This window comes from Natator depressus, chromosome 2 (genome assembly GCF_965152275.1).
Source record: "Natator depressus isolate rNatDep1 chromosome 2, rNatDep2.hap1, whole genome shotgun sequence".
Classification (NCBI taxonomy): domain Eukaryota; kingdom Metazoa; phylum Chordata; order Testudines; family Cheloniidae; genus Natator; species Natator depressus.
This window is the reverse complement of record NC_134235.1, coordinates 229,838,262-229,850,372: the sequence shown is the minus strand read 5'-3', so window position 1 is coordinate 229,850,372 and position 12,111 is coordinate 229,838,262. Positions and strand designations below refer to the sequence as shown.

The window sequence follows — 12,111 nt, the reverse complement described above, 5'->3', positions numbered from 1 at the left end:
GAGAGTGGCAGCTGCTGGCTGGGAGCCCAGCTCTGAAGGCAGTGCCACTGCCAGCAGCCATGCATAAGTAAGCATGGCATTGTATAGTATTGCTACCCTTACTTCTGTGCTGCTGCCTTCAGAGCTGGGCACTCAGAAAGCAGCCACCACTCTTCGGCCACCCATTGCTACCCTTCCTGCTGTGCTGCTGCTGGCAATGCTGCCTTCAGAACTGGGCGCCTGGCCAGCAGCTGCCGCTTTCCAGCCAGCTCTGAAGGCAGCACAGAAGTAAGGGTGGCACTACTATGTGCCTCCTACAATAACCTTGCAACCCCTTTTGGGTCGGGACTCCCAGTTTGAGAAACGCTGGTCTCCCCTGTGAAATCTGTATAGTATAGTGTAAAAGTACACAAAAGACCAGATTTCATGGTCCATGACGTGTTTTTCATGACCATGAATTTGGTAGGGCTCTATTCATCACTGAAAGTTCTGACAAGCCTCTGCCATATTTTATATAATTGTGTGCCAGACTAGATCCAATTTGCTATCAGAGAGAGACTTTTCCCACGAACACTGATGATGCAAAGCTATATTATTTTAAAAAGCAATCTAAGATGTTCTGTGTTTGCTGAATGCTTCCCAGATACCCAGAATTGTATGAGTAGCAATTTTTCTTGCAACTATGAATGTGACAGAGACAAATATTTCTTTCCCCAGTTGGTTCTACGAGGTGTTAGCTGCAATATTCTACACCTATTAACTACTCTGTGCTGCTCCTAACTAATTTTTGTTGTTTCAATCTTAGCTCTCCTTCTTAGCCCAAGATTTTGTATAGTATTTGGTGCTCAAGTCCTTTCTACCACCAAAAGATCTTTCTTCCTAGAAACTATATCTCCATCCATTCTCTATGCCCCTGTTTATATTTTCCTGCTGCCACATTTCAAGTCCATAACTTTATTGCTTTCTGCCTGCACTTCCAAAGAGTATCACTGCCAGACTGAATGTTAACCACATTCTGCAATCTATGTCCACACTCAGATTGTATCACCAACATATCACATTCCTTTCCGTGCTTTTTATGCTGGGTGCCTGTTTCATAATGGGCTAGATGGAAAATATCTGTAAGTGATTACTTGGAAATTTTACTTGACATAACCCATTGGGATCTTATCATGTTGGATGCTGACCTCGTCTCACCTCCACTTGCCTAGGAGAACTTCAGTCAACAGTTTTTCCAATGTTTGACAATGATATTGGAAAGTGTTCCTCTTGGGAAACTTTAAAGGCATTGTTTTTCCTGATTTAGCTGCACCATTGCATGTTCCACTCACTTCACTTCTGAGCCTCTGTGAACTGCAGCTGCTACCCATTCCCTCTCTCAGCCCCACAGAACCAAGTCTCTGGTCCATGTGTTCCTCAGGGATACTGCTTTCTTCTCAGCTGTTAAAATGAAGGAGAGCAGGTGGGAGAACACTGCTCTCTGTTAAAAGATGAGCTGTCCCTGGTTTCCCTGGGCTTAGGTAAGCCACAGTTCCCCACAGCTCCCCTTCCTCACTGAGTGAGAGCTACCCCGGGTGTTTCAATAGGCTTTAACCTCCATTCTCACTTGACCTCACAGAATTGGTTCCAACCTATTTCTACCTGTGCCATCCAAGCTGCAACTCCCCATTCAATCAATCATCAGAGAAAGTCCTAATCCAAATTTCATCACCACCTTCCCGGACCCCAGGAGTCACCTCAGAATGATGAGACTCCCCAATCATAGTCCATTTTGCTATCTGCCTCTTTCCCTCCAAGTTACCCAAACCATTGTCCCCATCCAAAAATTAAACATTTTATTGCTCAAACTTCAGGGCTGCCTACATTCCAAAATGCCAAACTACCCTTCCAGAAGCTGCTGACGCTTTCAAGCTAGCCTCCTAGGTTGAAAAGACAACAAGAAAACCATGGGTATCATAGCCTTATGTCTGAAATCAATATCCCCCCTCAGCTTTAATCCTGTGTGTATAGGGCATGTTTGAACAACCATGCCGATGTTTACTGGACTAGGGAGAGAGGAAGGAATTACACCTCAAATTCCAACCACTCATTTAGGAAGATAAAGCTTTCTATCAAATATGAGAATACGTCATTCCTCATGTAAAACCATTTCATGCCAGGTCACTCTCTCACATGAATAATTGTTAAAGTATTTACTTGTGTTGGTCCAGAAGGCAGCCATCATACAATAGGGATTGACCTGGGCATTCCAGAGATAAAAGCAAGAATTGCTACAGCTTAAGCTAAAGAGTCAGCGCTCTCTAGCTAGGGGCTGTAACAACTCATATATTTTGTGGATTGGCCTTGGGGGTGCAGGTGAAGGGGGGACCTGTAACACATTGACCAGTGGGTTACACTTGCATTTTTACCAAACTTTGGGGGGAAATTTCAGAAAGGCAGCATTCCATTTGGAAATACAATTTGCTCTTGCATTTGAATTGCAAGCACAAAACTGATAGTAGGTGCACATTTGGGTACTTGGAGGCACAAATACCCCCAAAGTGTGCATTGTTTGAAAAAAGTATATTTCCTTTCATCGGTTTTAAATTTTTTCCCCTGTTCTTGTATTGTGAGAAGGTGAGTAAAAGTGCCCAATCTACCTTATCTAAAGCATTTACTATGCTATTATTACTACTATTATCATACCCCCTCTTACTTGTCTTCTCTCTAAGGCTCTATCTACACTACAAGCAAGGGGTGGGATTTCCCCTGCTTGTGTACACATACTCATGTTTATTTTAGCTAAGTTTGAGCTTTTGCTAATTTTCTGATTTAGCTGCACCATTGTATGTTCCATTCATTCCACAAGGAGTTCATTCTCATGGTATATTTCTGAACCCTTTGTGGGCACAGAAATATGGGCACAAAGGAAGGCTGCACCTCAGCCATACTAAATCTATCCCTCAAAGTTTTGCTGTTTCCATCATTCTCCTCTCTCTCTGTTTTTTGCCTGTATGAAAGTCTGCAACTCTGCAAAGTGGCACACAATACTTTTTATGAAAGGTACTCTATAGAAATAAAATGTGTGTTTGACATTACACCTGCAGATAAAATGCAATTCACAAGCCCACACTTGCCAAATAGATGCTAAAATGATTTCCCATAATAATAGCAAAAGGAAAAATATTAACTGTATCACCTTTATATTTCTTCTATTCCCAACGACAGGTGACATTTAAAGATGGATGCTGTGCTCTCGAGACCTCAATTTAAGGCTGAGGAAAGGCTGAAGGAACTGGGTATGTTTTGTTCGGAAAAGAGGAGATTAAGGGGAGGGCATGATCGTGGTCTTCAAATACTTGAAATGCTGCCATAAAAAAGATGGAGAAAAGTTGTTCTCTCATGCCACAGAGGGCAGGACAAGAGGTAATGGGTTCAAACAACAGCATAGCAGATTTAGATTAAATCTCAGGAAAAACTTCCTAACTGTAAGGACAGTAGGACAATGGAACAGACTGCCCAGGGAGGTTGTGGAAGCTCCTTCACTGGAGGTTTTCAAAAGGAGGCTGGCTAGCCATCTGTCTTGGATGGTTTAGTCACAACAAATCCTACATCTTGGCGGGGGTTAGACTATATGACCTTTGCGATCCCTTCTAACCCTATGGTTCTAAGTTTCTGGTGAGTACATTTTTTTTGTCACCATTTTCTTATGATTCATAACAATATGAGCATTAACAGCGCATATTTTTCAGTCCTTAGTTTATGCTAATAATAATTTAATTTACTATCAGCCACACTGGAAAATGCTATCTAATTTTACTAAAAATTGTGTCTTTTTCAGGATGAGGAGCATGGAAGATTCATTTTGATTTTAATTTCTAATACAGAAATTTCACTCAAACATTAGTAAAAGCAGAAGGCAGTTAAATTTTCCTCACAGTAAGAATGTTCTTCCAATATTTTTGCCTCAAAAAGAATTTAAGTTAAACATCGGAGTATAGTGTTTCCACAATAGTTAAGTAAAGCGCATACAAATTTCTTCATTATTAGCCCCATCTAGAAAGCCATGTAAAGTTCAGTGATGTGAAGTGAGAACATTGCCAGCCTTTAAAAATAAATACAGAAATGTACACATAAGCTCCCCTTCTAGAAATTGGTACTGGAATTCTAAAGACACATTTAAATCTCAAAAGCAAGCTGCTCACTATGTTTATTTTCCAGTTATGAATCTGACATGCCGGCCCAGCATTAAGTTTTAGGAGCAGATCCTCAGGTGGTGTAAGTTGTTATAGCTTCACTGTTGGAGATATAACATTACTCAGCTGAGATCTGCTCCTTGCTCTTTAACATGATGAATGAATGAACTAACAGAGGGCCCTGCAAACACTTACTCCTAGGCATGCATGGCACTTATCACTGTATTGCTGGGCCATAAAAGTATGGAGATTATGGGCTATAAAAGTACCTACGTGGAAACGTCTATCTAGGTACTTTTGTGGCCCCTGATCACTCTAGTCCCTGTGGTATTAGATACCTGAAGATACAAATGAACACCTAGTGGGATTTTCATCAATGCCTAGGTGCCTAGCTTCTATTGATTTCATAAGTTGCATTTGTATGCACTTCTCATTCTGGCATCACTATGTGCAAACACTGAAATGCAGCCACCGCTGGGGTAGAACACAGCAGTCATTTCTCACACCACCAAATAATTCCATTTATTGTGACCTTATTTTTATTGTTTTGCTTTTTCTGGAAAGTGGAGGAACAGAAACCCCATACACCTTAGACCACAGAATTGGCTTTAATAGGTCAGTCCCAAAGGAGACTGGAACAATAACTACACAACCTCATTTTTATCCTTGCATTGAAAATATTAATGCTAGGTTTGCATCATTCCTACAGCCAAACTTTGTTAAACCATTATTGTTACTTGCCTGCATAGTTATTCACCATGCACAATGCAATTTTAACTTAGAAGCTTATTCCATGAAGTACTTATACAACATTTTGCTAGCAATAAATAAAAAGCTCAGGGTACGCGGCTAAATATTACTTTCAGCAATTTTGAAACTCTGACCTTTCAACTAGGTTTTCCATTTTGAAAAGTACTGTAAAGTGTCAACTGAGAAGTGCTATGAGACATGGTGGCACTGCAGAAATGCTTCAAGGGAGACACTGCAGCAGCTGTGAAAGTACCAACAGCTGAGGAAGAGTGGCATCTTAAACGGAAGAGTCTATGCAAAAAGCCCAGAATGAAAAAACAAGACAGAATGTCCAACACTGTAGTGGTAGGTAGAGAAGTGACTGGCAGTTTATGTTATTGATAGGAAAGTGTCACTAGCAGATGTTTATGAGATTTGAAGTAATAATAGATTTTGCTGTGGAAGGACCATTGCCAGTTACTTCACTGCAGTATAATCTTGCTTAACCAACTCCCTTTTATCCAAAAAATGTTAGCCAGAGTTGACTTATGTCCCCTGATGTCCCCCTGCATTATAGGTCCTTCATTTGTTTGAAAATTTGTTTATCTAAACACCACGGTTGCTTGTTCTAGAGAAATAAGTGGTGCTCTGTTACAGTTTAAAGATAAAATGTAAAGTTTTTCTGTAAGTTAAACCATTAGTTTCTGTTTCATTTTTGAATGGACAAAGAGCAAAACCTGTATTTCCGATGTGAATGATTTACCGGAGATCAAGGGGAACAAAGATTTTGTTTTCATGAATCAGAGAATATAGTTTCTCACTAACATTGTGCATGTAAAGTGAAATGGTAGGTGCCCATGCAGCAGGGGCCTAGAGTAGGGCGTGGGTCTCTTCTACATTTAGAGGTACAGCACACAGAAAATGGAATAGAAACGTAAGAGTTGCCTACTGGATAAAACCAGTGGTCCAACAATTGCAGTGCCTGACAGTGGCCAGTACCAGATGCTTTAGAGGATCTGGGATCTCTAAATCATCCCCTTAGACTCTGATCCAAACCTAATTGAAGTCAATGGAGAGAGACTCCCATTAACTTCAATGGGCTTTGGATCAGGCTTAAAGTGACCCACAATACAGACTGGATTTCAACACTTTCAAATGACTGGAATTTACTAAACAATTCTGTCTGTCATGCACAAGGCTAGACCAGGTCACACACACTGACTTGTATGGTCTCTGTAGGGGTACCAGGACTAAGAGCATCCAGATACTATGGCAATGAGTTTGATAAATGTACTTAAATAGCTGATGGGATATTACTAGCCCTAAATAAAATAATCTTATTCATGATAATTGATTGCACGCAAGAGTGCCCCTAAAAACATAGGACTATGATACTGAGGTGAAGAATTGACCAACTGCCCTTATTAAGTTCCTTCTTACTATTTCCTCTTTGTCTTCCCCACAAAGACCCTCCGAATCTTCCATAGAGAAACTTCCTATTTGCCGCTTACACAATATTGTGCCTAAAGGCCTGTTATTCATTGACTGTGCTAAGTAACAGTATGTTTTAAAATATGTTAAAAAAATATATGAGATGAAGGGAGTTATAAGAAAACTTACAAGTTAAACTTTGCTGTGAGGGAAGAATCTGTCTTAGGGAACATCAGGAGAAGCCAAGAAAGGACTCTATGCTGGAACACGGAATGATGATGCTGCTGCATAAGAACTTTCCTGTATTACAAAAACTTTGAGGGACGAGTAAGAAAACTGCATAAAGGATTATTTTACTAAACATTCTGTTCAGTGATTGACCAATTACAAGACAGCACCGATTGAAACCCTTGGCACACCTCCCTTTTTGAGGAAGATCTGTGCTAGAGAGTTTTCTAGAAGCTGGAGAGTTAATATGGTCGGCAGAAGACAGTAGGAATAAAGCACCTGGATCACACACGCCTGGGCTCCACTTTTCTTATATAACATGGAAGGAAGCAAAAGGAGCAAACAGAAAGGCCTAAAGACATTGAAAGCAGCCTCAAGCCTGGTCTATACTGTGGGAGGGGGAGGCAAGCTAAGTCGGTCTAAGTTACACAACTTCAGCTACAAAAATAGCGTAGCTGAAGTAGACGTACTTAGAGCTACTTACTGTGGTATTTTCACTGCGGTAGGTCGACTGCTGCCACTCCTCCATCAACTCCGCCTCCGCTTCTCACTCCAGTGGAGTACCAGAGTCAATGGGAGAGCGCTCGGTGGTCGATTTATCGCATCTTCACGAGACACGATAAATCATCCCCCGGTGGATCGATCGCTCTGCCGTAAGTGTAGACATGCCCTAAGATGCATGCTTCCTCCTCCCCAAGCCAGTAGAAGCCCCTCAGAAGGGCCACCACATAGTGGCTAATTATTTTTGTTATGATAATGTCAGTGATGTGCTAGGACGCTGTCTAGATATTCTAGAAGAGACAGTCCCTGCTCTGAGGAGCTAACAATCTAAGGACAGACAGGTTAGAGAGAAGAGGGAACAACAGACAATGTGTATACATTACGTTTCCCCTCTCCAAAAAACCCAACCCTACATTCAAAGAAAATTCAAGTTGCAAAGTCAAGCACTCAGAAATTATGAAATGGAAGAATTAAGGCTGCTCATGCAACCTTATTTCGGTCCCTTTGTGCATTTGTATTATGAAAGTTTTGCAATTACATGATCACACACTATTTTTCATAGGTACAGAGGCAATCACTGGAATTTTTCAGTCACCCAATGAGGTTACTTTTGGTGACTCCCCAAAGCCAAAATCACATTGTGCAGTTGTAACGCCAACAGACCCTGGTTGTCAAGATCGAACCTGGGACCTCTGGAGCTTAGTGCATGAGCCTCTACTGCATAAGCTAAAAGCCACGTGGCCGTTAATTAAGACTGTAACAGAATCATTAATCTTTAAGTGGTCTCAGTGCCACTAGAGGGGACAGAATACCACACCCAGGAGGTATGTGGGTTGCATACTTCCCCTAGCAGAGGAAGAGCATCCCAAGCATCAGAGACTTCCCAGTTGAGATAACACACAGCTAACATCTAACCACACCACTAAATTTACCAAAGTAACACTCCACTTGCTTCACGTGCTGTAATAAAATGGGAGGCATGTGAAATTACAGCAATTTTACTAAAAGTCACATTCATAAGGAAAACCCCTTTTTCACAGCCAGGGTGCTCTGCCCAGCATACCCTTGTTAGACCTCAGATTTGGGAGGAAAGTTTGATTATGAAAATATGTCTGTCTTGGTTTGACTCTGTGACCTCACTTTCTAAAATGTAAAGGATAGGGCCTGATCCGATGCCTATTAAAGTAAATGGAAAGACTTCAGTGGGCTTTAGATCAGGTCTAAAGTGAGTTAAAGACCAGTACTGTCCCCTTCTTTCATTGTTCTCTCCATTTTAATTTAACATTATTGAGGCTCCCTCTAAGATTTTTCCTTTTCTCCTTAGTTGCAGGAAGAAATTTAACCCAATACCCACCCTCACCCTACTTATGTCCCTGTTTGTGACGTAAAGGAGGAGAAGACAATACTTGCCCCCCCCAAAAAATACAACTATTGGCCTTAAGCTCAGGATGACTATTACATTTTAAAGGGTGGCATTCACTGACGATGAGAGCTGAGCAGAAAACTGTTTTACCATCGCAGGAAAAATTTCAAGATTTCAAAGGTTTTCCTGTCCTGAAGCTGGACAAAAATTCAGAAGATCTTGAAAACTTCTGCAAATTAACAAACCAACAAACAAACAATCTGAAATTTTTTTAATTCAGGTCATTGTAAACATTTCATTTTAAACAAATTTAAATTTTTTTTAAATTATAATTAGCTTAAATTTTAAAACAAAGTTTTTTCCAAAAATAAAAAGAACAATTTCTTTTGAAAGAAATGGGACATTTTTACGACTTCAGAACTATTTTTTTCCCCCAAAAAGAGTTTTTTACCTGAGAAATCTGCTGAAACCGACCTTTTCCCACAAACAGCTTTGGTTTCAACTAATTGACATTTTACAACACAACACATTTTGTTGAAAAATTTCTGACCAGCTCTACTGATGACACCACCACCTAACGCAGAGGAAAGCAACAATTGTCTATGTATGTTTTGATAACTATTTGGGAGTTTTTCAGGAGGTAGAAAGGGTAGTTAGGTGCCCAATTCCCATTTAAAGTAAAGGGGAGTTGGACACGACTCTAATTTGTGCCTTTGAAAATATCCCCCATATAAATAAAAATACCAAGAATCTACTTAGTATTCTAATCAGTATTCCAGTGTCAAAGTCTCATTGCCTATAGGTGACTGTCCAGTTTGGATGATCTGTGATGCAGCTACAAACTGAGCTAATCACAGGCCCTTGAGGGAGAGTGACTGAGGGGGGAGAGAAGTGGTGCAGGAAGATGTGGAACACTGAAATATTTAGCCAGCTCTGTCAAAGTGTTAGCGTTTCTATTTTAAGAGAAAAAAATACAAAATCCAATTTTCCCTCTTACTGCATATTACTCATCCAAATGCACATACAAAAAGCAAGTCTTTTTGAATGAATACCATCAGCGTTTCAACCAGTTCTGTTATATAATCCACAATGGGTTTGCCCAGCCAAAAGTGATAGACTTTAATTGCAAGGCTATTTTAAGACATTGTATAAAGTAAAGTCTATTATTTGACTCTCAAGCAAAACTTCATAAGTCATTTCACAGATAATCTTCTTTGCCGCTAACGCTGTTATGTCTGCACAGTGAGATTCAGTTTTATTTTGTGCTGATATTCCTACTATTCATATACTACCATAATACCCTGAGGCACAGGAAAATCTTTACAGCACAAATTGCCTTTAAAGAAAAATATAAAACACAACATACAGTAAACACAAAGCAAAGTGTTACATGATGGAAAGATAGAGAATTGAACTCAACTGTAACAATAAAAACTAATTCTCTTACCTCAGAATTGTTGAGATGGCATTTGTGAGTTCCTGAAAACCATCCCTCACTTGAACATTGGTCAATGTCCACCTTCTGCAGATTTATGTCAACTTTGACAACACCTCTGAAACAAGAAAGCCGCAATTAATAAAGAGACTTTGGAGCAACTGGTTCAACTTTTATATCTGTGAATTGTCTGCATGTACAGATCCAAAGCACAATGACATCTTTATTGTATGTGGCACAAAATGTTTAATCTAAATACAGAATTTTGTAAGAGATCTGAAAACAGAAGATCAGTTGCTGAGGTAATAGCTGCAGAGAGATCCTCTTTGATATTATTGCTCCCTGACATGAATCACCATGAGGCCAGAACTCAGAAGATCATTATCTTAGATCTAAAGCAATCAGCAAAGGTAAAATGGTAGGTAAGAATAAGTTACATGCTCAGGTAATTTGATGAGTCTCAGTCGTTCAAGTTTTAGTGCCTAGCAATGGCCCGCACTTCTGGCCTTCAGTTCTGATTTTCAGAGCAGAATATATCTGCGACTAGCACAGATGGGATGCTCTCTGGAGGGGATAGTTTTAGTTTTCAGGTAATACAATAAGCATTACACAAACTGCCAGCCACATCATTCTAAAAGACTAGCCCTCTTCTAAATGACACACATGTCCTATTGTCTACTCTAGAGGGAGCTATTTACCAAGGTAATAAGACCCAAATCCTGCTCCTGTTGAAGTCCATGGAGAAAGCTCCCTTTGATTTCCAAGTAGCTCAATAAATCCTAAGAGAAAAAATAAAGCATGTCCTTTGGAGAGCATTCCTTTACTCCATTACAAACTCTTTTTATTATCCAATACACACAGCACCTTAGCCCCAGGCCTGATTTTTCATTTGAATTACTTCCATCACTTCAAAAGAAAAGGAGGACTTGTGGCACCTTAGAGACTAACAAATTTATTTGAGCATAAGCTTTCGTGAGCTACAGCTCACTTCATCGGATGCATTCGGTGGAAAATACAGTGGGGAGATTTATATACACAGAGAACATGAAACAATGGGTGTTACCATACACACTGTAACAGTGTACCATACAAACTGTGTACCATACACACTGTGAGAGTGATCACTTAAGGTGAGCTATTACCAGCAGGAGAGTGCGGGGAGGGGGAGAGAGAAAAAACCTTTTGTAGTGATAATCAAGGTGGGCCATTTCCAGCAGTTGACAAGAACGTCTGAGGAACAGTGAGGGGAGGGGAAATTAATTCCAATTCAGCAGTCTCTCTTGGAGTCTGTTTCTGAAGTTTTTCTGTTGAAGACTTGCCACTTTTAGGTCTGTAATCGAGTGACCAAAGAGATTGAAGTGTTCTCCGACTGGTTTTTGAATGTTATAATTCTTGACGTCTGATTTGTGTCCATTTATTCTTTTACGTAGAGACTGTCCAGTTTGGCTAATGTACATGGCAGAGGGGCATTGCTGGCCCATGATGGCATGTATGCCAGCATGGGCCAGCAATAAATATATGGCATATATATGGCAAAAAGGCTGACAAAGGAGGTGCTGTCGTCATCATGAATAGGTCGGAATATGAACAAGAGGCTCCTAGGCAGCTCTCCAACACCACTTTCTACAAGCCATTACCCTCTGATCCCACTGAGGGTTACCAAAAGAAACTACACCATTTGCTCAAGAAACTCCCTGAAAAAGCACAAGAACAAATCCGCACAGACACACCCCTGGAACCCCAACCAGGGGTATTCTATCCGCTACCCAAGATCCATAAATCTGGAAATCCTGGGCGCCCCATCATCTCAGGCATTGGCACCCTGACAGCAGGATTGTCTGGCTATCTAGACTCCCTCCTCACGCCCTACACTACTAGCACTCCTAGCTATCTTTGAGACACCACTGACTTCCTGAGGAAACTACAATCCATCAGTGATCTTCCTGAAAACACCATCCGAGCCACTATGTATGTAGAAGCCCTCTACACCAACATTCCACACAAAGATGGACTACAAGCCGTCAGGAACAGTATCCCCGATAATGTCACGGCAAACCTGGTGGCTGAACTTTGTGACTTTGTCCTCACCCATAACTATTTCACATTTGGGGACAATGTATACCTTCAAATCAGCGGCACTGCTATGGGTACCCGCATGGCCCCACAGCATGCCAACATTTTTATGGCTGACTTAGAACAACGCTTCCTCAGCTCTCGTCCCCTAATGCCCCTACTCTACTTGCGCTACATTGATGACATCTTCATCATCT

At 40.8% G+C, this 12,111-nt stretch overlaps 1 protein-coding gene across 1 annotated transcript in view; it reads right to left on the bottom strand.

Moving 5' to 3' along the window:
• GPR158 (G protein-coupled receptor 158) overlaps positions 1 to 12,111 on the bottom strand; it is a 309,363-nt gene that overhangs the window by 277,283 nt on the left and 19,969 nt on the right. The window contains exon 2 of the mRNA XM_074946104.1: positions 9,854 to 9,959. Coding sequence (XP_074802205.1) covers positions 9,854 to 9,959 — 106 coding nt within the window. The remainder of the gene's footprint in view (positions 1 to 9,853; positions 9,960 to 12,111) is intronic.